This window comes from Trichosurus vulpecula, chromosome 3 (assembly GCF_011100635.1).
Source record: "Trichosurus vulpecula isolate mTriVul1 chromosome 3, mTriVul1.pri, whole genome shotgun sequence".
In the NCBI taxonomy this organism is placed as follows: Eukaryota; Metazoa; Chordata; class Mammalia; order Diprotodontia; family Phalangeridae; genus Trichosurus; species Trichosurus vulpecula.
In genome coordinates, this window is record NC_050575.1 from 188,799,704 (window position 1) to 188,825,280 (window position 25,577).

Below are 25,577 nucleotides of genomic sequence, written 5' to 3' on the forward strand. Positions count from 1 at the left end.
CTTATGCCATGCTGCCCCTCAAAGATTAAGCAGATTTGGGGCACAGTAAGAAGACTCACATGGCAGATGTGAACTCTGAAAGTGTTAACTTAGCTGGGCCTTTTGGGCCCACGGGTTTCCTTTTATACCTGTAATCATCACTACCTAGTCCCCAAAGGAGGAAAGCTGTAAGAACTCAACACTTTACTATGAACATACACCTCGTGATCTGCTCCACGGATTCTCTCTGAACCTGTAACTGGAGTCCATGTTGAGGGTGAAGCTAAACAGACTAGCCCTGAACTTTCATGTTTGTCTTTTTCACACTCCGATCAGGAAAAATCAAAGTAAGCACTGTCCCGGGAACCGAGACTGGTTTCAGTTCTGGCTTTGCCACGAGGTCACAGAATGTTGTAGGCCCCTCCTCTGTGCACCTCATTGCCAGCCCCAAGCCTGTGTCCTCGGCTGTAAAATGCAGGTGAAAGGCTGACATTCCATTATTCTCAGAAAGGAAAGAGGGGGCTGGCAGAAGACACAAATCAGTTCTCAGCACCTACTCTGTAGTCAACGGTATTTTCAGTCTCATTTTCTAAGAGGACCTAATTCTTCTAGGATTCTTAACACTTCCCTCATAAATAACTTCATCCATGTGAGTTTTCCATTCATGCAGAAGTTATAACCCATCCATATTTAGTAAATGGTTTGGCTAATAGAGTTACTTTGGACAAAAAGTATGTCCCTGTTGGGGACCCTTAGTAAGACTGGTCTTTGGACTGCAGATGCTCCATTCACATGCCCATATACTAAGTTTTTCCATTTTGGTAGGACCTGCCAGAGTTTGTTCTCTGATGATATATAGTCTTGGAGAGCCCAGGGTCACCCCTACACCAATATGATAAAAAGACAAAAAGAAAAAAGTCCAAGAATCAAAGAGAGATGATGCATTTGGATTTAATAAAATCTTAAGTAAATTATAAGTAGCCAGAGCAAAAGAATCCTTTCACTCTGTTGATGAAATTGATTCTCAAGTCTGGATCCATCATAGTTAATATTTTCTGTCCTTCCAAAGGGAAGCACTAGTTGAAGATGTGGCCTGGCCTAGGCTCTGTGCACCTTTTCTCTGGGCAGCAGGATGAAAGGACAGGTAGGGAGCACTTCACAGAAGGTGAGACCTGCAGCCAGCAGTGGAGGCTATGATGTGCTGGGCATGGGGACTGCCGATGCTAGGGAGATGCAACCAGGGTAGCTCCTTCCTCCTGCCTGCGTTTTGAGAAGCAGAAGCTTCCTCAAGAACCTGAGTCAGATGACCTCATGGCAGCACAGTGAATAATCCTTTGCTTGGCAGCTGCTTTGCAGGACCACAGACTCAGAGCACAGATAGGCTCAAGTGACACTGTGAGGTCACAGTGAAGGTCATGCTCTCCTTCTGCTCTTGGGAGTTAGTGAAGTTTGCAAAAGCCAAGGGGGCCGAATTGTTAGGTAACTGTGCGAACCAGTATCTCACACAAAAACAAGCCCAAACAACCCCTGACCCTCCCTTCCCTCCCTCCTAACCCCCAAACCTCTTAAAAAGTAGGAAGGAGCAATTTCATCATCATCATGACAGTAAAAAATCCCAATCTCTAATGCGGAATCTTGCAGTTGCTTGAAATTAATCAGTGCAAAGTGAGGTAAGAGACCCTACAGGTGTCTGGGCCCTGGGGCTGGGCTAAGGTAGAAGAGGATCACACTAGGCGCCGCCTTTTGCAGTCTCTTTCCATGTCTCCCTGGGGGTCTGCATCTTCACCCAAAGGAGACACCATGTTCAGGAGTGGATCTTCAGAGGCTCCACCAAAGAGAGACAGCAAGAGGGCCACACCATAGCCTGTAGCTCGCTCCCCCTAGAAGCAAACCAGTGACAAACAGGACTGAGTAGAACACAAAGGTGCATCTTTCTATGAGCATCATGAGGAAGACAGTGATTCTGCTGCTGCTTTTGAGAATCAAGTCACAGCACAGGCATAAACCAATTTAAGTTTTCTTTGGATCATCCACAACTATTTTACTTTGGGCATGAAAATCCAAAGTTGACTGTAAGAGGTTTATAGCAAAAGGTTTTCTTCAAGCATTACCATCTTCTATTGAGCAAAGAAAACTGAACTCATCTGTGGCCATATCACTTCCCATCCCTAACTTTCTGCTGGGCTGGGAATATTGGGGGAGTGTGTATGGGGGGGGTGGGGCGGGGAGAAGAATGTTGGGGGCCCCCTAACATATTGGAGTCCTAGGGACACAGATCATATGCCAATTGTTCTGTTCTAGGGAGACTCAATTCCAGTGCAAACTACCCACAGTGATAGTTTGAGCCACTCTGAGTGAGTCTAAGGACACAACATGCTTCTGGTTAACCTGAACCACAGCCAAAGAGCCAAAAAAACATCCCAAGAGTATGGAAGAAAAAAGCCTTGGCTGAAAGGAATAGGAGTTTTGCATGAAATGTAAATGTAGGATAGTTGAAGAAACATCTTTAAAAATCAATCAAGAGGCAGGAAGAGAATGCAATGCCAAATAAACATAAAACAATGAGGTGTAATTTAGAAGGAGTCTAGGACAGAGGTGGGGAACCTGTGGCCTCAGGGTCACATGTGGCCCTCTAGGTCAAGTGCAGCCCTTTGACTGAATTTAAACTTCACAGAACAAATCCTTTTATTAAGGTGATTTGTTCTGTGAAGTTTGGATTGTGGCCCTGAGGCCGCAGATTCCCCACCCCTGGACTCTGGGAGAACAGGATAGGGAGAGAAATTCTAGATACTCACTGCATGCACTGGGGAAGCAATATCCAGGTGGACCCATACACCAGGCCAGTCAAAGCCAATGTGGGAGGCAATGAAGAGGCCGGCACAGGAGCTGGGGCTGTTGTCCCGGTCCTGGGAAGAGTTTAAGACGTTACACTTTGCAGAGAGGTCTTACTGGTCTGCAGAAGGGAGGTGAGAATTTATAAAAGGCCTCATTATTCTTAAACCTGATCAGCTGCAGCAAGTGAGAGTGACAGTTTTCTGGTGCTGACCTAAAGCTCCAGAGCTTAAAGCTGTCTTGCTCACTTCCTGGGGGCATGAGGTACTACTGTCTTAGTAAATTCATGCCATAGTAACCAGGGCCGGGTCTCTAGGAACACAAAACATTAAAGACAGTTTTATTGATCACTTACTATGTGTGGAGGAACAGGTGGGGGAATGGGGAGAGGTGAGAGTACAGACAATCTTAACACAAAGTCCCTACCCTTAAGTACATAGTCTAGCTGGAGAGATAAGACACATGTGCAAAGACATACAAGTCTTCAATCCAAGATAAACCACATGGCAGTGTGTGACAATTCCAGCTTTGCTGTTTACCTAGGTCACATCAGAATCCCTATTTCCCACACTCCTCTCTCTCTTTGCTCCTGCCCCTCCCCTGGATTTGGAATTCCCCCCCAGCACCCAAGTTTACCTTTAGAACAAGGAACCTTAACTCCAGTTACTCTGCTTCCTGCCCACTCTCTGGCCATCCCTACTGCCAAGCAACACCATCCCACCCTCCCTCCCCAACTCCTGTTCTCCTACCAGTTCTTGGAACCATGATCAAATCACCTCTGCTGATTCCAGATAGGGTGGGTCAATCTACTTCCCTACAGCCCCAATTCCCATTCCTGTAACTTTCCTGGCCGGGGTGTCTCCCCCAACGACTACTCTCCTTCTTGGGGTGGCTGCCCCATTAGAATATTAACTCTTTGAGAGCAGGGGCTGTTTTTACTTTTGTATTTGTATCTACAGCACTTTGTGTGATGCTTAGCACATATGAAGCACTTAAAAGTGTTTGTTCTTTCATTTATTCACACATAGAGCCGTTCCTCCTCAGTGTACCATCCTTGACACACTCAATCGACCCTGTTGCTTTCTATGTCTTCTAAGTGTTCTCGTGTCTTTTTCAGGCATGCAGGTAAGTATGTTTGTGTACTTACACTCCTCAAGAGTGGAGGCAGCGTCCTCCCTTTTCTGTGCCTCTATCCCCTTACCTTACTTAGCCCAGACACTGTGGTAGCCTCGAATAAGTCTCAGTCAATGCTGCTAAACTGATTAAGATTTTGGAAATGAACCTACCGCCACTGAGTTCTTCATATCTGCAACAGCCGAGGTAAATTCACTGAAGTGAAGTTCTGGGCAATAGACCAGGGGGTGCACCAAGTCCCCACAGTTCCTTCCGGCTTTCACACATGCTGCTTCCCACTCTTCACTATTGGTGAGGACAGCAGCGTGGTACTTCCCTGTGGCAATTCCCTAGAATAGGGAGGGAGACGATAGGAAGATAGCAAGAAAAAGGCAGGGACAAAAAACAAAGAAATGCAAAGAGGGACACAGAGAGGGATAGAAAGAGAGAAGACAGCCTCACCTGCCTGTGTATCAAACAACACACTTCTTGCCCACCTCAGCCTCAGGCTGGTAAGATGTGAGATACAGAAGAGACAGCAGCTTCCCTCCCACCAGACCTCAAGAAATTCTACTGTCAAACAAAAGGGATGCCTTTTGGGACATGGGGAAAAAGTGAGTCATAGGATGAGCAATCCAAGGATCAGGAACATGGGGCCAGGGCCCTCTGGAGTAACCTGCCGTGTCTCCCGTACCTGAGCTCCAGTAAGTGTAGCCATATCTAGAATGATGTCAGCTCCTAGGTCCTTGCAGGCATAGGACACTCCATCGGCAAGCACCAGTCTGCCTTCAGCATCTGTATTGTTGATTTCCACAGTCCTGGGGAGACAGAGCTCATTCTAATTCTGTAATAGGATTCACGTCATCTGCAGGTTCCCTGAGAGTGGGGGTACCCGGTTATAATTCCCTCTAGTTGCATGGAACTTTACAGTAGATCTTAATAACAGGATCTTACATGACCTACACAACCATCCTAGTGAGTAGATACTGTGATGCCCATTTTACAAATGGGGAAACTAAGTCTTTGAAAAGTTAGGGGGCCTGTCCAAGATGACCAAAAGGTAAAGCTGAGGCTAGAGCCAGCGTCTTCTGAATCCTAGCCCAGTGCCACATCCACAGTACCACACTTCTCTATTTAGCTTAACAGAGGATTCAAAGTACTACCTGAGAAGGATCCTCCTGCCCCAAAAAGATACCAAGCCAAGATGTTCTCAGCCAGCCTCAGTGCTACCTGCCCCAGGACAAGTTTGTCAGAGCTGCTTACAGCCAAAGTTCTGTTTGATAGTAAGCCCATGAACGGAGACCCAGTAGCAGTATGATCTAGAAAGGCTCCTGAATCTGAACACCTGGTTTCTAGGCTTGGCTCTGCCAGTAACTTGTTCTGGGACCCTGGGGCAAGCTGCTTAGCCACATTAGCTGCCTGTTTCCCACTAGAGTGAGAATATACCACATGTCCTTACCTACATTCTAGGGTAAAAGTAAACTGACAAAGAAACACTTTGACAATGAAAATGCCAGATCAGCATTTCCTGTGTGATGCGACTAGGGGTACTGCCAGGAAAATGTCAACCCTAATGGTTATTTCCTTCTAAATTATTAGCTGTCTAATTATTAATCAATAAAAAAAATGCTTATTATGTGTTTCAATGTTTCCATAGGCAGGCTTAATTTTCACTATATCATTTCATAATTTCTTTTACCATACTTTATTACCAGAACATTCCAAAACCCCAGCTTTGTGACCATTGGACAGCTACTGAAACTCTCTATGCTTCAATTTCCTCTTCTGCAAAATGACAGGGTTGGGCCTTCAGGACCTCTAAGGTCTCTACCAGCCCTATGATCCTAACAGCACCCATGGATTCAGTCAATAGACATGATCCAAAAGTATCCCACTGCCAAATAAGGTTGCAGACAGTGTGCTATGGAAATACAGAGGATTACAATGCTCATGGTGCCCCTGACAGAAACTGGTGATGAAAATATGCACTGGATGAAATGGGGAGGGAAAAAAGGTTGAATGATGAATACAAAGCTGCATGGGAAAAGTGCATTCAAGGAAAGTATGGAGACAACCTTACTTTCCTGAGTACAGCAGGTGAATGTCATCCGGTCTCGTTGCATTCGGCCCCACAGAGTTCTCCGCCAAGCAAAACACAGCATGGAGATTATCTTTGAAGCCCTGAAAGAAGATAAATGCGATGATGGCTGGGAGTAACCAGAGTGGGATCGGTTACATCCTGCCAAGATGTGATTAGAACAGCCCCACATCATACTCATGCCCTATTTTCCTGCTGGCCTCCTCAGTCTTCTAGGGGACTTTGTAAACAGCAAAGTGGTGGGCATGAAAATAAAATGGGATTTTTAAAGTCCAAACATCCATGTTTGGAGAGAGAACTTCCAAAGAAAGCTGACTACATGGAAGATGAATCATCTAAAGCCAAAGAGTTTTCTGAAGCTGAAACGAGGGCTGGGAGTGAAGAGACCTGGACTTTTAGCTTGGCTTTGCCTCTCACTCCCTGTGTCACCCTGGGCATGTCACTTTCCCTCACTAGACTTTGCTCTCCTCATTAGCAAGGCAAGGAAATTAGACTAAGAGCAGAGGAAGCAAGAGCTAGATTGCTCTACAATCTTACTAAGAGTGTTCTCTTAAGACACTGTCTTGAAGGAACCATTTCTCACCTCCCTGGACTTGGAAATTTGGCCCATGGCCCTGACAGATAAAATACTTAAAAAAAAAATCTGCGCTGGTACACTCTGGAAAAGGCCCACCCAACCACTCTTCATTTCCCTCCCTCATACTGATCCATCCTCCATGCCCTTCCCAAACTCCAGGACCCCTCTCCCTAACCAAAATTCCTTCTTCCGCCACCTTCAAAAGGCCCTATGACAGATGCTAGTATCAGATCAAAAATTCCTCCTGGGATGACTGACTGCTCAATTGCAGGTGTGAAATGTAGCTGCTGATCTCACATGAATCTTCTGCCGCCCCAGACCACTGTGAGATGCAGGCAGAACATATCCATTTTATAGATGGGGAAATTGAGGCTCAGAGGTTAAAGTAACTGGCCTAATAATGCCAAACTGCACAGCTGAAACTAATATTGAAGTTTTCTACACTGAAGTCCAGGGCTCTGGGAATGTAGCCCATGGAACCAGCAAAGGCAAAATGCTTTTTAAAATATGCTCCAGACCCCAATGGATAAGTGATCAAAGAATATGAACAAATAGTTCTCAAAAAAAAAATACAAACTATTACAAACCATATAAAAATTGCTCTAAATCACTTATAAGAGATGCAAATCTAAACAACTGAGATTTCACCTTATACCCAACAACTGCAAATTAGCAAAGATGACAAGAGATGAGAATAGTCTTTTAGTTGTGGAAAGAAAGGTGTACAAATCAGTGCTGGTGGAACTGCAAATTGGCATAGTCATTCTGGAAAGCAATTTGGAAAAAATGACTAAGATATTTATACCTTTTGATCCCACTGTTAGGGGCACATAGCCCAAGGATAGGTCAGAGACACAAAGAAAAGTTCCATATGCCCCCAAATACTTACAGCAGTACTTTTTATAGTACCAAAGGACTGAAGAAAAAAAATTGGGTATCTATTGATTGGAAAGTTGCTAAACAAATTAGGTTACACTAAGATGATGGAATATTATCGTACTGTAAGGAATGAGTATGAAGATTATATGGGAAAAATTATGAACTGATACAAAGTGAAGATAGAAGAATCAGGAAAACAATACACACAATGTAAATGGAAACAGCAACAACAAAAAAACCTGAATGTTGAAAAATTATAATGACTAAGCTTGGTTCCTGAAGAAGAGAGGTAAAAATGTACCTTTCTCCCTTCTTTGCAGTGGTGGAGAACTACAGGGGTGGGACACAGCATATACTGTCAGATCTGACTGACATGTTGATTAGTTTCCTTGCATAGCTTTCCCCCACTTTGTTTCCAGGGATACCTCTCTAGGTGGGAGAGTTGGGAGCAATACAGTGGGAAATGAAAAACAATATCAAAAAAAGACACCCATAAAAGTCTAAAATAAAATTAAAACTGACTCCAACATATCCTGTAAGAAGACCTAGATGTCTCCCTTCCCTTTAGAAGGAGGCAGGAAGGGGCTGTACACTGTTCTGGGATATACAGCTATCCCACTATATGCTGATAAGCACCGCTGCATTGGGCAAAAATAATTTCCTTTTAAAGATACAATAAATGCCACAATGGAAATTTTTGCTCCATGCCCAGGCCTGCCTAATATCATAAAGGCATCTTCGTTATTCATTACAGAGAAGCTTAGTTCGAGGCTTTCAACAGACAAATTTAATAAACACTGATTGAGCCTCAACTGTATGCAGAACATTCTGCTAGGCACAGAAATAAAGCTTACATAAGACATCATCTCTGCCCTTATGAATTGTACAGGTATGTGTGTATGTGCATGTGTGTGTTGGAATAGAGGGAGGGAATGCTAAGATAAAACACAGTATAACATAAGTAAATTAAAGAGGTCCAAAATGAAGTGTGTGTAAAATACGCCAGGAAAGATAATCAATGAAAGACACCAAGTGCTGATGTGCCTCTTGAAGCAGGTGGTTTCTGAGTTGGGTTTTAAAGGATGAATAGTACTTCAATACGCAAATTCAATCCAAAAGGTACTTATTAAGTGCCTCCTATGTGGCACTGGCAAAAAGGTAAAACCAAAAACAATCTCTGATCCTAAGGATTCGAAGTAAACAGAAAAGCAAATACATGAGACTGTCAGGAAGAAGTAGAGGGTCCTAACAACTAAGGGAATAGGAAAAGGCTTTGCAGAGGAAGTACCACAGGAATTGGGTCTTGAAGGAAACCAAGTATTTTAAGAGAGAAAGGTTAGGAAGGAGTACAGTTGAGGCAGAAGTAGGGAATGGAATGCAGAGTTCTGGGCAAAGCAAGGAGGCTAATTTGGCTAGAATATAAAATATGGCCAGATTGGGTTGGAATCCTTGGAATGTAGACTAAAGTCACCAAGATGGTGGATTAAGGGCAGACACCTAGCTGATCTCTCCCAACATTCCTCTCCAAACAACTTTAAGACATCTCAAATCAACTTTTTGAGTGGCAGAGCCCACAAAAGGTCCAGTCAGACATTTTTCCAGACTAAGAAAACTTAAGAGGTTGGTAGAAGTCTATGGCACCAGGTTGGAGGCGTTTCTGGAGCCCACACACACGATGGCAGCAACAGCAGGGGCAATGGTAGCAGCAGTTTTGGGAACTCTCATCCCAGAAATGGTAAGGGGGTCAGACAGCTGGTCAGAAAGAGACCACAGGGGACTGGCAACGGGTACAGCTGGCACTGACTGGCAACTCTATTGCCCATACACAGTTCTGGATGGCAGTTCCAGGGTGGAGGAGAGCACTGGGGTAGAGGAGGCGCTGGTCAGAGTTCCAAAGCAAAGAGGAGTGCTAGTGCTTGCGACTACAGGAGACCAGGGTATCTTCCTGAGTAAAGACCAGAACATAGACCAGGAAAGTAGTGACCACACTTCTCTCAGGAACATACCACCTTGGAAGCACCAAAAACTTGCAGACCCCAGAATTAACTCTGAAAACAGCAGCACAAAAAAGCCTGAAGCTTGAGACAGTGCTTCCCCAGCCCAGCTGAGGACAGCCCAACCTGAACATGAAGTACTAAGTCAAGAAATAGGATGGAAAAATGAATAAATGACAATAAAAAAGCATTTGACCATTAAAAAACTTTACTATGGTGGTAGGGAAGACCAAGATATAATCTCAGAAGACAACAATGTGAAAACAGCTACAAGCAAAGCTTCAAAGAAAAATGCTAATTGAACTCAAACCCAAAAAGAATTCCTGGAAGAGTTAAAGAAAGAGATAAATGTGGTAGAGGAAAAATAGGGAAAAGAAATGAGAGTGATGCAAGAAAATTGAGAAAAGAGAATTAACAGCTTGGTTAAAAAAAAAGGCATAAAAAAATACTGAATAAAATAACACCTCAAAAAACAGAACTAGCCAAATGGTAAAAGAAGCACAAAAATGCATAGAAGAGAACTCCTTAAAAGCAGAACTGACCAAATAGAAAAGAAGGCACAAGAATTCACTGAAGAAAAGAACTCCTTAAAAAACAAGAATTGGCCAAGTGGAAAAAGTGATATAAAATCTCGCTGAAGAAAAATATTCCTTAAAAATTACAATTGGGCAAATGGAAGCCACTAACTTCATGAGACATCAAGAAACAATGAAATAAAGTCAAAAGAATGAAAAAAAAACAGAAGAAAATGTGAGATATCTTATTGGAAAAACAACTACCCTGGAAAATAGATCAAGGAGAGATAACTTAAGAATTACTGAACTACCTGAAACTCATGATCAAAGAAAGGGCCTAGACATAATATTTCAAGAAATTATCAAAGAAAACTGCTTTGATACTCTAGAACCAGAAGGTATAACAGAAATTGAAAGAATATACCTGTCACCTCCTGAAAGAGTTCCCAAAATGAAAACTCCCAGTAAAATTCTGGAGCTCCAGGTCAAAGAGAAAATACTTCTAGAAGCCAAAAAGAAACAGTTTAAATATTGTGAGCTACAATCAGGATCATATGAAATTGGGGCAAAGTGGCTAGAATTACAACCAAAAATAACCTACCCAGCAAAATTGAGTGTAATCTTTCAGGGGAAAAATTATATATATATTTAATGAAATAGAGGACTTTCAAACATTCCTGATGAAAAGACCAAAGCTGAATAGAAAATCTGACATTGAAACAGAAGACTCAAGGGAAGCATAAAAAGGCAAACATGAAAGAATAATCATAAGGGACTCAACAGAGTTAGACTATTTACATTTCTATATGGGAAGACAACACATGTAACTCCCAAGAACTTTATCATTATTAGGGCAGTTAAAAGGAGTCTACATAGAGGGCACAGGTGTGAGTTGATTACGTTGGAATGATCTCCACAAAAAATGAAGGGGTGAGAAAGAATGATGCACTGGGAGGAGGAGGAAAAGTGGTAGAGTGGGAATTTTTTTCTCATACAAAAGAGGTGCACAAGGAACAGCTTTTACAATGGAGGGGAAAATGGGAGGTGGAGTAGGCAATGCTTGAACTTCACTCTCATTGGAATTGGTTAAAAAAGGGAAGAATACACAACCCCCCCACCACCGCCACAGTTATACACAGAAATGTTACTTACCCAATAGGGAAATAGGAGGGGAAGGGGATAAGGAAAAGGGGGGAAGGATGAAAAAGGGAAGAGGGATTAAGGCAAACAGTGGTCCAAAGCAAAACTGACTTTTGAGGATGGATAGGATAAAAGGAGAGAAAAAGGAAGAAACAGGAGAAAATGGGATGGAGGGAAACAGGCAGTTATTTATAACTGAATATGAATGGATGAGCTCACCCATAAAATAAAATCTGATAGCAGAATGGATTAGAAACCAGAATCCCATAATATATTGTTTACAAGAGACACAGTTGAAAAAGAAAGGTACGCAAGAGTTACAATAAAGGGCAGGGGCAAAATCTAATATGCTTCAGCTGAAGTAAAAGAAGGCAGGGGTAGCAATCATGATCTCAGACAAAGCAAAAGCAAAAACAGATCTAATTAAAAGAGATAATCAGAGAAACTACATCTTGCTAAAAAGGTACCATAGACAATGAAGTAATATCTAAATTTTTATAGCAAGTTTCTCTGATAAAGGCCTTCTTTCTCAAATATATACTGAATATAGAACTGAGTCAAATATATAGTGAATATAGAATATATAAAAATAAGAGCCAAAAGGACACAGGCAGTTTTCCGAAGAATTCAAATCTATACATCGCCGTATAAAAAATGCTCTACATCACTACTGATTAGAGAAAGGCAAACCGAAACAACTTTGACATACCACCTCACATCTATCAGAAACAAACTCTGGAGGAGACAAGGGACAATAGGTACATTAATGAGCTGCTGGTGGAGCAGTGAATAGGTCCAACCATTCTGGAGAACAATTTGGAACTATATCCAAAGGGCTATAAAACTACACATACTCAACAACACCACTACTAGGTCTGAACTCCAAGGAGATCAAAGAAAAAGGAAAAGGACTTATATGTCCAAAAATATTTGTAGCAACTCTTTTTGTGGTGGCAAAGAATTGGAAATCAAGGGGATGCTCATCATTGGGGAATATTTGAATAAGTGGTGGCATATAATTGTGACAAGGGGGCTGTTTTCAGAAAAACATGGGAAGACCTAGAGATGTGGTGGAGACACAATAAACAAATCTTGGGAACTAACTAATTGGCCAGAGTGGGTAGGGAAAGGGAAGAGTCAAAGATGACTGTAACAGTGTTAACTAGTTACTAAAAGGGTGGTGGTAACATTATCATTCATTTCATAATCCTGTTTATGATTCCTAAGCTTTTTAGATATTTATTTCTATAAAATAACTTTTGGGGAATATAATGAGTTACTTTCAAAATCTTTAAACTTTGAATTAACCATTTAATTTGGTTTTATTTTATAGTTAACTTAAGAGAGGTGAACTGAGAGTCATCTGCATAAGGATGACAACTAAACTTATGAATATTGATGAGATCACTGAGCAAGGAGAAGATGGCCCAGGGCAGAGACTTGAGAGGACACTTCAAGTTAGGGGGCAGGATAAGAATGATGATTCAGCAAAGGACACTGAGGATTAGTCAGGCAGGAGAAAGCAGTTTCCTGAAAAACTAGGGAGGAAGACCTAAGGGAGGGAGTTGTCAACAGCATCAAATACTACAGAGAGGTCAAGGAGGATGAGGGCTTAGAAAAGGCCACATGATTTTTGGTAACTTTGGAGAGAGCAGTCAGATGTCAGATGTGAAGGGGATTAAGGTGTGAGAGGAAAGCAAATAAAAGTGATCAGTGTAGAGTTCTGTTTTGTTTTTTTCCCCTTTAAAAGGGAGGAGAGAAGACAGATAGCTTGAATTGATATAGGGTCAAGTTTTTTTTTTGAGGATGGAATTGGCCCTGGCATGTTTGTAGGTGTCAGCAGGGAAGGAGCCAATAGACTGGGAGAAATTAAAAGTTGGGGTAGTGGGAGAGAAGATATTCCAGAGTTCAAGCAAATGGAGTATTTCGAGCAAAGGGAAAACATACGAAAGAGTAGGGATGTTCAGGGGCACAGAGCAATCCACCTTAGCTAAAGTACAGAAATCCTGGTGAGAAAGACAAGTGAGATAAAGTTGAAAAAAAGGCAGGCTGACCAAAGATTGTAGGGCTTTGAATGAAGAGTAATTTGAATTTTCCTTGGTAGGTAATAAGAATGCCACTTTTTCCACTGGAGGAGTGACATGACCAGATCTATACATAAGGAAAATTATCTTATTTTGGTAAAGAGAATGTATTGAAAAGGGGAAGAGAATAGAGGAGGCCTATGAAGAAGTTATTTCAAGAGTCCAGAGAGGGTGGTAGCAATAAAAATATAGAGGAGGGGATGTGTGTGTGAGATACTGCAGAAGCAATAGGATTTGGAAACTGATTGGATATGAGAAGTGAGGCAGAGGGAAATTAAAAAAGGCCCTGACACTCATACACTTGGTTCTCATCCTGATTCTGCCCCTCAATTACTATATATGTAAAAGAGGCCAGAGGGATAGAATGTAAGCTCTTTGAGAGCAGGAACTTTTTGTCTTTATCTCCAGGGCTTAGCATAGTAGGAGGCTCTTAACAGATGCTTGTTGATGGATAGCAAGGGTTCAGACTGTGGGAAAAAGGAGGTTGTTGCTTCAGCACAAAAGCCAAGTTGCTAAACAAGATGCAGGTGCTTAAGAGGCAGCTGGAAAGTATAAAGAAAATGGGGAGGGGGGCAGGGTAATGGGAGATGTAAACGAGGGCAGGGAATCACATGGGGAGTTTAGGTGGTCCGGATAGGCTGTAAACCCTGGGTCACCAGCCAATGGGGAAACCGGAGGGAAATACAAATCGGGAACAGGGCATAAAATGCTGTGGGTTTGTCTCACCGGAGGCTGCCCGGGGCTCTAGGTAAGACAGCTGTTTCTTACAAGACCAAAGGAATGAATCACTAAGAATGGCTTTTTAGGAACCAGCAGGAGAGAACGTTTCTAGACTTGCACATTTTACTGATGCTAAATTCTGAGAGTCCTGATTTCTATAAGAAAAAAAAATCCAAGCTAAGTGGCTCCTGGTCGTGGTGTCCTCCCAGAGGGGTTACATCTGAGACAAGGGAAGAAGGAGGGCCCCTTCCTCTACAGGTTTGTCTCAGGTGCCTCCATGCCTGAAATGGCTTTCTCTCAGACAGATGCAGCACCACCCTTTTCACAATTTTATTTCTATTACCCATTTGTTTAGGAGATTCATTTTTCAGGTGGCAGAAAGGCAGAAGGATGCATTAACTAGATGAGACCTTTGAGGCCAGCCGGTCCAACCTCTGATTTAATGGATGGAAAAACTGAATTCCAAAGAGGGAAAGTCACTTGTCCAAAATTGCTACATACATCAGGCCCCTTTTCTAAATTATCATAAACTCTAAACTCCTAACCAGAGACTTAATGAGATCATCACCCCCCTCACTGATGACCTCCCACTCTGCAGTAGCCTCTACGACTCAAACTTTCTGACTCTTACTCAACATTAGAACTGGAGATCATCAGATTATAGATTTAGAGGCTGACTAATCTAATCCCTTCATTTTACAGATGTGGACACTGAGGCCAAGAGAGGTTAAGTGACTTGCTCTGATTCACAGTGGCAATAAATAGCAGAGCCAGGACTCAAAGGCAGGTCCTTTGACTCCAGCATCCTTTCCACTTCATCATTTTGCTTCCCATCACATCAACCCTCTTCTCTGACCCCTGGCTGGGAATTCACTCTTCTCCAATTACTTGGTTGGCCTAGTTAACAGAATTTTTCTGGCGTTTTAAAAAATGTTTTCATAAGTTTCCCTAGGAAAGGACACTTTCAAGCCCACGAAGACGTCAGGGGAAGCACAACTATTCATGTTCACGTTCATTTAAAATGCAGCAGCCTCTCGGTGCTTGGAACTCTACATGTGATTTATAGCCACTGGAGATGGGAAATTCTATCACACTAGCAACTGAACTAAGATGCTCTCCAGTCCTCTTCAATCTGGTTTCAATTGTAGGTCTCTAGTGATTAATCCACAAGGTTTACATTTCTCTAACTTCAAATGGGTCTGCTATGGCTTCAATACAAAGTGAAAAGCATAATTCAGGGTTGAGGAACTGGAATTTGGAATCTGGCCACATCCTGTGCAGATCTTCCACATTAATCCAGAAGGATGAAGGTTCTTTTGAGTCTCCAATACTTCTTGGAGGAAAATCACTGCTCAGTAAGTCTAAGTTATCTCTGATTCATAAGGGAGATAAGGGCCCCTTTGGCTGAATTTGAATGTTTTTCTTCAGAGTGGGTCACAATTGCTATTTCTAGCACAAGCTTTATGCTGATCTCCTTCCATCTGGCCAGGGGAAGAAACTGATAGTCAACCCACCGCTGAACCATGAAGTGTTGGTATAGAAGTTCCTAGCCTGTAGGCCAATGCAATTTCTCAGACAAGACCATTATCTACTTCTAAAAGCCCCCCTCCCATTTGAATCCAGTAGTCTACATATGGCTATTAATTTTGGAGAAGAATTAAATAAATGCCAGGATTGAAGGCAGCAGTCCATTCCAAAAGAAGGACAGGATTCAACCTAAAATCTTCCAGACAACAGAAGGATCATTCTGAAGAATGAAGTTTTAAGTAACTTTTCTCCACCCGGTTAACTTGGAATCAAGTATCCTGATGTCCTTTTGACCCTGGGAGAAAACCACTGTAAAGACCGATGACAAACACTATAGGCTCCCAAGGTTCCTGCACACATGCCTACTGCAGCCTCAGGAAATGAGGCTAGGCAGTGCTGGCTTCTCAACAAGGCAGTGTCTAAGCCCTTTCCATGCTGTGCTTTAATAAAGCATTGTGACTGATGAGAAGGGCTGGTGGTTGACATCACAAGAGGAGAGTGGAAAGCTATGGTGACAGCTGAAGAATTTAGTAAGTGATGTTAGACAAAAATTCTCCATTATTAATTAGCCCTCAAACCCAGGCACTACAACTGTTAATGAGCTGGCTTGTGCTTGGTTTACATTCACAGGTTTGCTCTTTTCTGAATCTATTGTCAAGTTCAAATGATCCCTGGGCTTTCAGTATTAGAATTTTAACCAGAATAGCCTCCTCAGGCTTGCAATTCTCCCCATCTGCAGGGGTAAACTTTCTATTGAGCAAATACTCACCTATCATGGGATCCACAACCTAATCTCCTACTACTGATGCAGACATAAAATATAAGTTATTATTGCTGTTCACCACCTTGATTGAAACTAAGGTCTACTACTCAGGCTAGGAGCTACAAACATCCCAGTTCTGACAGTTATGTGACCATGGATGGTCAAATCATTTCACTTCTATAAAACTGAATTAATCCTCACACTATGTCCCTCATAGTGTTTATTAAAAGGTAAGCACTTTACAACCACTGAAGAGTTTAGTTCAATTCTGATAAAGCCAAGAAAAGGAGGAAGTGACATACAGGTGTCTGGAACAGAGATAGTTTCTAGACTTAAGAGATAAATGAAAATTGGAAATCATCTGGTCCAAATGCTTCATTCTGAGGCCAAAGAGGACTGCACTCCGGAAAAGGGAAGTAACTTGCCCAATATAAATCATGGATCTGGGGATCTGAACCCAGGACTGCTTCTTTCCAAACTGAGGGACTGTAATTTGGTTAAATAAAAACAAAAAATGGAATAAAAACATGATGAGCAGCAGCTCGGGGTGTAACTGCAAGGACACTGATGGTCCCTTGGGACCAACACCACGGTGGCCAGCTGAATGTTGTGGGGGATTGTCACACCTGCCTGGCCTCACTTCCCTCATCTGTTAGATAAGAGGACTGAATAAGATGCCTTTCCAAAGTCTCTTCCACCTTTAAAGGCCCAAATCTGGGGCTTTGTCACCACTTCCTATCATTGTCACCAAGCATTAGGGCTTAGACACCTGGATAGGCGTCAGCAAAGATGCCTATGAAACTTCCTTGCTACAGGATGAAGATGTCTGGACCTTACTTACTTGTCTGACGGCAGCTCTGAAGGCTCCCAGGACAGCAGCTGCTCCCCCACAGTCCCGCTTCATGCCAGGCATGGTGGTCTGTCAGCACAGAGGCAAGGAGAGTAGGTGAAAAGTCAGACACAGTCCTATAGCCCACCTAGAACCTCAAACACATAGTCCCAAGTGGGGTCCTATCCTCATAGGGTCCTTCCTACTTCACTCCACCTCCATGGAATATTCTGTGATCCCAAAACCACCCTCTCCTCTAATAAGAACTCAAGGTATGGATGGCAGCAGTAACCTGAGATCCTGAACAGAACTGGTAAAAGGAAAGGGAGGAACATTATTCTAAAATAGCTGCTTTGTTATGTTGAGCTCATCACTAGTCACACTTCTGCTTGTGCTATGAGGCATTTGGCATTCTCAGAGTCCTGGGCTGTGAAGAGGTTTCAGTGGGTGGGGGCCTAGACTCAAAGAAGACCCTCCCCCTAAGCTATGAGACTGCTGTGCCAGAGACAGAAAACACTACTAAAACCATCATTCCTCAGCAAGGGCACTGACTCAACTGCTGATGCACCTTCTGTTCTCTTCCCAATCCAGCTTCTCAGAAGCATGTCTCAGATTCCTCAGTCTCTAGAAGCAGGGGCACTTCAGCAAAACCTGGCCTATAAACTCTAGACCCAGTCACCCTCAGTATAGCCCTCAAGGTCAGCCATGGGATCTCACCTTCCCTTTAATGCTGAGCCCCCCGGTGTCATAGACAATGCCTTTACCAACCCACGCGATGGTCTGGGTGGCACCCTCAGGCATATGACTGAGAACTGCCAGTGCAGGGGGGTGCGCAGCCGCTTTGCCAACTCCGTAAATACCTATTGGGTAGAAAAGAGATCCATTTGTGAGGCTACTACCAATCTCAACACAGACCTGACCGTGGTCACTGGCTCATATCTGTATATGCTTAGGTGTATACATGCTGCTTCCCCCAATAGACTGCAAGCTCCTTGAGGCTAGCTTTGTAACCCCAGTACCTAGCACAGTGCCTGGCTGTCAAATGATCAGTGTGTAATAAATGCTTGCTGAGTGATCCAAAGAGGGCCTAAAAATAATTTTCTCAGGCCATCTGGGGTGAGGAGCCACCTCTCAGGACCCTTGGACTCCACTGTTCAACACACTAATTGTGGGACAAGGGATGCAAACTAATCCACAGAATCACAGAGGGAAACTGAGGCCACCTCTACCTGGTGCATCCTAGAAGCTGTACAACATACCCCAAAATACCATTCTACACCAAAGGTGTCAAACGCCCAACCTGCTCAGAACCAAGGTAAAATATAATTGGGAAATATTTAACAAAATAAATAAAAATACAACATAAATAATGTTCATTTGAGATGTTCTAAGTCAACAGGTGCCCGAAAGGATCCATTTCTATTTGAGTTTGACATCACTGGGCTGGATTCTATTTAAAGACCTCAAGTGAGGTAGAACCTACTACCTTGTGGGAATACGCCTTTTAGATAGCTCTAATATTGAATGTCACTTAATCCACGTCTGATTCTAATGTCATCCTAAGCAAATTACTTCCTGGGGCCAAATCTGTAGCAGACAAAAGGCAATCATATTCTCTTCCAAAGTGAAATGACTTCAGTGTAATGCCCAAATGTTGCTCCCATCAGAAAGTCAATCCCTGACTACTGCCCTCTACACAGATCTATCCTAGCTTTCCTAGTCAATAGCACTGAGTTATACTCTGCCATGTCCCCTAAAGAGACAGACTTCTTGAGAGAATAAACTATATGGTACATTTTTAAAAAATTTCTCCCATGCTACAGTGAGAGCCCTGTAGAAACTCAACAAAAAATAGCTGGGGTGAATAAATTCTTTCCACCTTTGCTCCCAAAATGACATGGAAAGTTGAAATCTGAACAGGATTTTAATGCTTAATGGAACAAACAAACCTTCAAAAAGTGAGTGACTGCCTCTCTTCTTTTACAGGATCTGCTCTGGCTCACAGGCTCAGATACCAGAGATAGGTATATATATTTCCTTCTGATCTGATGCAAAGGGTTGAATGACATTGCCTTTGTGACCACCTGACTGTGTGGTCAACATGCCCAACTAAGCAGGGAGCTGCAGCTAAGATGTGTGGAGGCCAGTCCTTGGCAAAAATTCATCATGGGACCTACCTCCAAATCCTCTCTGCTTCAGTTCCTCATCCCGGATGATGGTTGGAACTATCCCCAGGTCTTTTCCAACTTTTTTAATTTCCTAGAAGGTTTGTGAGAAAAAAAAAATGAAAACAAAAATAAGCTGAAGATGGATTGAAACTACTTCTCTGAAGAGTCATAATGAACCCTTAGGTGCTTTTTGGACAGTTGAAGAGTGCCTGCTCCTCTCTGCCTAGCCAACAGCCACTAATAGTCACACTGAATCCATGTGCAGGGAGTAAGTGACCTTAAAAATGAGGGTCCTCATTTCTTTGGGTTGGGCCAGGATTAAACATCAAAGAAAGAGCTTGATGGCTTCTAATCATGGGATCATGAGGGCTTATAACTACCACCTCTATATGCCCCATGGCACCCACAGACTTGGAGTAAAAGCTTTGAAATAAACCATTTCCTCTGCAGGTTCACCTAGATGAGAATGCTGATTCTCTCTGCCTTCCTAATCCTACTTTTTGCACACACACCCCTGAAGAGTCTCACCTGTGCCACCTTGAATTCAGTTATGTTCCTATGTGTTATATATTCCAGCTTGCCAACCAGACAGTAAATCTTTCAAGAGCAGGGATGGTGTCTTCTATACATATGGATGTTAGAGGTGGAAGGGACCTTAGAAGTCACCTCTTCCTTTTACAGATGAGGAAATCAAGGCCCAGGGATGGAAAGTCCACAGACACAGAAAATTGTCTTCATAGGCTCATGGACTTAAGTGCTGGCAGAGACCTTAAAGGTTATTTCATCTGAACCCCTTCACTTTATAGATGAGGAAACTAAGGCTCAGAGGTTCCCTGACTTCCAGTCTAGCTCTCTTCCCACTGTACCATGTCAGCTGGGCCAGGACCAGCACAATGCTCCCCAAGCACCCACACTTGGACATCCTGTGTCTTCCCAGTAACTAAAAACAACTCCTTGTGCACAGGAGTTGCTTAATAACCATTTGCTGATGGTTACGATGATTACTTTGAGGACGAAAAAACAGCCAGGAAACTTCTAGCAGAGAAAGACATTTTGTTACTCTGACTCCATCAAAATGCCTTTTTTCTCCTCCCTGCAGCCCAGTATGCCAGGAGGGCATCACAAACCTCAAGAAAGTTATCTGTGTTCATCTCATTACAGGGCGTGTCAACAATTCGGGCAGCCAGCCTCACACCTTCAGTTGCACTGGTCAAACACTGGAAACACAGAAGAGCCAAAGGAAGAGTCAACAAGGCGATAGAGGTGCTGAAGATGTGAATCAAGTACCTATTAACTAAACACAACAGATGAGGAGCAAACCTCCAACAGAGCAAACATGTCACACTACAGGCTGTGAGTTTACTGACCATGCAGACTCCTTGAGGATGGAGACAGACACTCTAAGTCCTCCCCACCCACAAGAGATTCCCATTTCCTTATGAACCCTGATATTAAACTGGCTATAGTATACTGAGTTGTTAACACAACTTAAACAACGAAGCAAAGATATGTGTTCTGCAGAAGATGGAATTCAGTGGAATAGTATATTAGGTATGGCAAAGAGGAACAATCACCTTTTCTTAAAGAAAGAGGCAAAGGAAACAAACTATCTCTCCCCCCATTTATACCTTAATTTTTCCATTACTGATGGCAATTTAACTGGATAGTTGAATTTTAGGCAAAGAGGGAGACTAATGTGGGATTTAAGAATCAGGAAACCCATGGCAAGAAGTAAATACACACACACACACACACACACACACACACACATTCATTTTCATTCTCATTTTCTCTCTCTCTGAAACTTGTAACTAACTGGCTGCTTTAGCTAGCTTCTGAACTCCACAACTTCCCTAGAGAGAACTCTACAGATTAAACTCGCCTCATCAAAAACAGTAAATCTTAATGCTGATTTCTGCCCAACCTTATCTCACCACCCTAGGTTTACTTAGTGCCTTGCCAGGAGCTGATTTACACAGCTTTCTCTATGCCTCACTCCATTACCACTTTCATAGTCTAAAGTACTGAAAAGCTAACCTGTTGGTTTAGCTTAATTTCCTATCTTTAAAAGCCTAGATGCAAAAAAAGGGGAAAGAATCTGATTTGGAAGAAATCAGTGTTAAAAGAAAAAAACAAAAGTAGAATGACTATGTGTGACTCCTGGTGAAAGATAGGAGGAAAATGTGGAAATTGGCGAGTCTCCTATCATATTCTCTGGCTTCGTCATGGCAAGCATGGCAGACCATGGATTGAAGGCCCAACCTTATGCTTGTTCTCCAATTTACTATCAAATTTGATGAGATAGTCTCAGGCTATATTGAGTAAATTTTTTTTTTCAAAAAGAGGCTTACTTGCATTTGACAACTTAGATATGATATATGTCTATGTAACCTTTTCAGCCCTGCCAAAATACCCCACTATCTTTCAATTCAAACACTTGTCAGGCAAAATGATTGAGTTCCTTTACTATATAGTAGATACTGGAAGCTACCTACATGCTGAAATTATAGATGTTATTATCAGAACTATCCTGGCTCATTACTCATCTGACCCTGCTGTATCAAGCCCACATTGCACTAACACCACAGAAATGATCTTAAAGATAACAAGAGAATTTTCTCTCCAAAGGCCACTGGTTATAACATCCCACCTAGCAAAGAGCAGATGTGAGGATTCTTTTTGTATTAGAAAACCAAGGGCCAGAGACAGTCCAGGAAGCTGGGTTCTGAAAAGACCTTTTTGACTTTTTCGCAGCTTTACCTAGAGAAAACGAGGAAAGAATCACTTTCAAGCCATGAAAAATCCTAACAAGAGCCCAAGATTGTCTGTGCCTGGACTGAGATTAGAGTGAAATAGTTTGAATCCAACACCCACTTTTAGAGTAGTCACTTCCACAGGTCCATTGTTCTGTCCGACCAGGAAGAACTCCACAGTGACAGTCTTCTCTGTGCGTCTTGAGGCACTAGATCGGTGTGTGAAAAGGGGGAAAGCTCGGGCCAGGGCACAAGCAGAAGCAAATACTTCTGATCGTTCACAGACCATCTGCAACACAAAAGTGTAGAAGTGAGAGAACGGAGAAGAAGCCAGAAAGTGGTTGACCAGTTCCGGGGTTGATGAATCTAAGATTGTTTTTCGATTATGGTTTTTATATATTTGTCATATTCCCACCCTACCAGCTAAAACTCCTTGAGCCCAAGGACCATGATTTTTTTAAAGCGAATAAAGGATTTATTAAGCACATACTATGTGCATAGCACTATACGAAATGCTAGTGATACAAACAGCAAAGCAAGGTGGACTGTGTCTTCTTTACCTTTTATTTTGCTCAGTGCTTAGAACAATAAATTGGAAGAAAGCAGGGATTTAATAGATGTTTCCTGAATTAAAAGGTGGAAATCTTCATTTAAAGTGTGAGAGTATAGCCTCAAAAGAATTTCTAATACAGGAGTATAGGTGAACTTTGGTAACTGTGGGGAAGAAAACCAAAGCCAGCTACTCCAATCCATGCCTGGGGTCCTGAACCAGATGAAAAAAGAAAATCGAGAACACAAGAAAATACAACATTCCCTACTAAAAGTGAACCCTCTTGCCAGTACTTCCTTGTTGGAGAATGAATGGAAGTTTCATTTTTTTTTCTCCCTGAAAAAAGTGACATGAAGAATAAATCACAGAATTACACATTTTTGGACCCTGGTAGACATCTAGTTCAACTGACTGACTAGTAACAAGAAATGAGCAGAACCAGGCAGGGTACCGGGCACATAAACATCAAGCACTACCTAATAAACATTAAGTATAATCTAATACAATTTACAGGATGACCATGATAATGTAAGGGAAAACAACTTTGAAAGACTAGAGAACTCTGATCAATGCTTTGACCAATTGATTTCAGAGGACTGATAATGAAGTGTGGCTCTTCTGTCTTGGCTGAGAGTTGAAGGACAAAATGCAGAATGAGAAATACATTTTCAAACACAGCCAATCTGCTGATTTATTTTGCTTGACTACTCTGTTACAAGGGAGGGCTGAGGGGAGTGGCAGGGGAAGGGGATTAATTAGAAGTGTCATAAAAATATAAAGAACATCAATAAAACATTAAAAAGATACCAAGGAAAATTTTTTTTGAAGTCCAGAAGGTGACAAACAGGGCAATTTTGTTACTCTTTTGTCAAATTTAATACATACTGTAAAAAAAAAAACAAACGATGTAACATAAGTTCAGTTTCATATATAATTCCTTTTTTGTTCTTTGCACATTGGAAATGTTTGTGTTTGATACTGATTGAACATATTAATAATAAAAAGCAAAAAAACACGTAAAACTTCTCAAGGGAAAAAAATCCCCCACCTACTTATTCCAGACAATTTCCCAGGACCCACTTACCAAAATGCATCTGTTGGTTCCCCCTGGAAGGCAATTTCTTACAAGGCGGGTGATGAATTGGGCTGCTGAGGGACTATTGTGCCGACTCACTCGAGAAGGAAGTGCCGCCACTGTGGCATAGTTCAAGTAGAGAGGACAGCTGTCTGTAGGGTTGGGATTGAGTGTGCCTAAAGCAGTCTGCCAAATCTGATAGGAGGGTGAGACACAGAGAGAGAGAGAGAGAGAGAGAGAGAGAGAGAGAGAGAGAGAGAGAGAGAGAGAGAGAGAGAGAGAGAGAGAGAGCGCACAGACATGAAAAATCAGAATGCCAGCACTAAGAGACATTCCTGTATGTGAGCTTGTGCTCTTCTAAAAGGCCATGCATTTTCAGTTTCCCCGTGGCAGCCAATATTTGGCAATTAGAGAAATGTGTCACATCTTGCTGGAGTTAAGTTTCTTTCCTCCTAACTTCTTCCCTATTACAGGATTTAAGCAGATGCCTTTGGTCAAAATTAAAAGGCCAAGCCAGGGTCTGGTTTCTAAATTTTTCTAAATTACAAACGGTTTGAGTCACATTAACTGATGTCCTTGGAAGGAAGGAGTCAATGGCTCTATTCCAAAACTACAAGTAGAAAGCCAGACCCTAAGGATTCCAAAATGCAAAATCAGATAGCAGAAAACTTCAAAGCTGGGCCTCTGGTAACAGGAATAGGAAAATCCAAAGCCCTTAGAAATTAGTTTCCTAGAGAGGCTCAAATCTCTGGCTTTTTTTCTCCCTCCTTTTTTCCAAGTGGCCTTAAAAGAGGAAGGAGAGGAGGAGTCGGGTCTGGGTGACATCACTCACATCCTCAAAGAACCTCTGGACTCCAGATACCCTGGAGAGCAGCTTTTCCAGGCAGAAGGCAAAACCAGAAAAGGAAGGGGGAGGGGAAGCCATGTTTTGAGTTCAATGTTATCCTGTTCTGAGCACCCAACTCAGCATTCCACCCAGACTTAACAGCGGGTGGGGGCTGAACTTTAAAAAAAAAAAAAAAGGAAAGGGAAATAGCCGCTTATGTAAAAGGTCAGGGTGGTGAGTGGAAAGAACACAGAGCAAAGAAACAGAAAATATGGGTTATGGGCCCAGATCTCTCTGGCCTCAGTTTCTTCATCTGTAAAAGGAAGATGAGACTTAGTGGCCTGCCTATCTGATGTGTCTCGAAAGGAGGACTCCAAAGCCGTATACAAAGATAAGAGGCTCCGGCGTTTACGCGACTGAACATTTCTTCAAACCCCTTCATCCCCACCCCCACCCCCCTTGCTCATGTGGAGCCAGAGCAGAGGGCACTGCCTGGCTAGACCCCAGGCCTGGAATGAAGGCTGCAGAGAAATCCTAATGGTCGGAGAGGGCCGGGGTTAGGAGGGGCCACTTCCACCGGCCACATCACAGCCCTCCTTCTTCCTCATCGGGCCTGGGCCTTCTCTTGCACCCCCGGCCCCCGGCAGTCCAGACCCCTATCCTGGGCGGGGAAGGAGGGAAGTGTGGGTGTCAGAGGGGGTCGCTCTGGCCCCAGGGTCGGTGGGTCAGTAAGACTTGGGGAGGGGGTGCAGGGTGACAGCCTCCCCCCGGGGGCTCCAGTTGGAGAGCCGGGAGTCCCTGGGCCCAGGGTATGAGACGCGGTAGGAGGCGGTGGTGGGAGGAGGAACTTCGTGCACGGTCCGAGGGAGGCGGCACGCAGCCCCGCCCGGCCCGGGCCCGGGCCCCAGCTCACCTCCTCGGTGACCCGGGGCTGCAGCTTCCCGCGGAGGTGACTCCAGGGCACGCGGTGTAGGTTCTGCAGCTGGCCCAGCAGCAGGACCGGCCGGCTCTGCGGGTCGCCGTCCCCGGCACTCGCCACGAACTGCAGCCCCACGTTCGCCATCTTCAGAGCCCCGGCCCGCCCGGGCCCCGCCGCGGCTCCAGCGCCGCCCCGTCCCTAGGTGCCCGCCGGCCGTGCTCCGCCTCCCCCTGGCT

The 25,577-nt window shown here is 43.3% G+C and overlaps 1 protein-coding gene across 1 annotated transcript; it reads right to left on the reverse strand.

The window, feature by feature from the left end:
• Positions 1–912: 912 nt before the first annotated feature.
• Positions 913–25,573, reverse strand: NPEPL1 (aminopeptidase like 1). The gene is made up of 12 exons (XM_036752976.1): positions 25,336–25,573; positions 23,606–23,791; positions 22,093–22,260; positions 20,346–20,435; positions 19,228–19,309; positions 17,768–17,910; positions 17,063–17,140; positions 6,005–6,105; positions 4,619–4,742; positions 4,098–4,274; positions 2,775–2,885; positions 913–1,859 (listed from the first exon to the last, which is right to left on the reverse strand). The coding sequence occupies exons 1-12, from the start codon at positions 25,483–25,485 to the stop codon at positions 1,704–1,706; spliced, it is 1,566 nt and encodes a 521-aa protein (XP_036608871.1). The 5' UTR covers positions 25,486–25,573; the 3' UTR covers positions 913–1,703.
• Positions 25,574–25,577: the final 4 nt, after the last annotated feature.

Excerpts from the sequence above, each read along its gene's own strand:
- NPEPL1 (XM_036752976.1), bottom strand. The coding sequence starts at position 25,485 with ATGGCGAACGTGGGGCTGCAGTTCGTGGCGAGTGCCGGGGACGGCGAC. Across the intron at positions 22,261-23,605 it reads GAACCAACAGATGCATTTTG|ATGGTCTGTGAACGATCAGA; the intron begins GTAAGTGGGTCC and ends TTTGTGTTGCAG. Across the intron at positions 2,886-4,097 it reads ATATGAAGAACTCAGTGGCG|GACCGGGACAACAGCCCCAG; the intron begins GTAGGTTCATTT and ends AACTCTTCCCAG.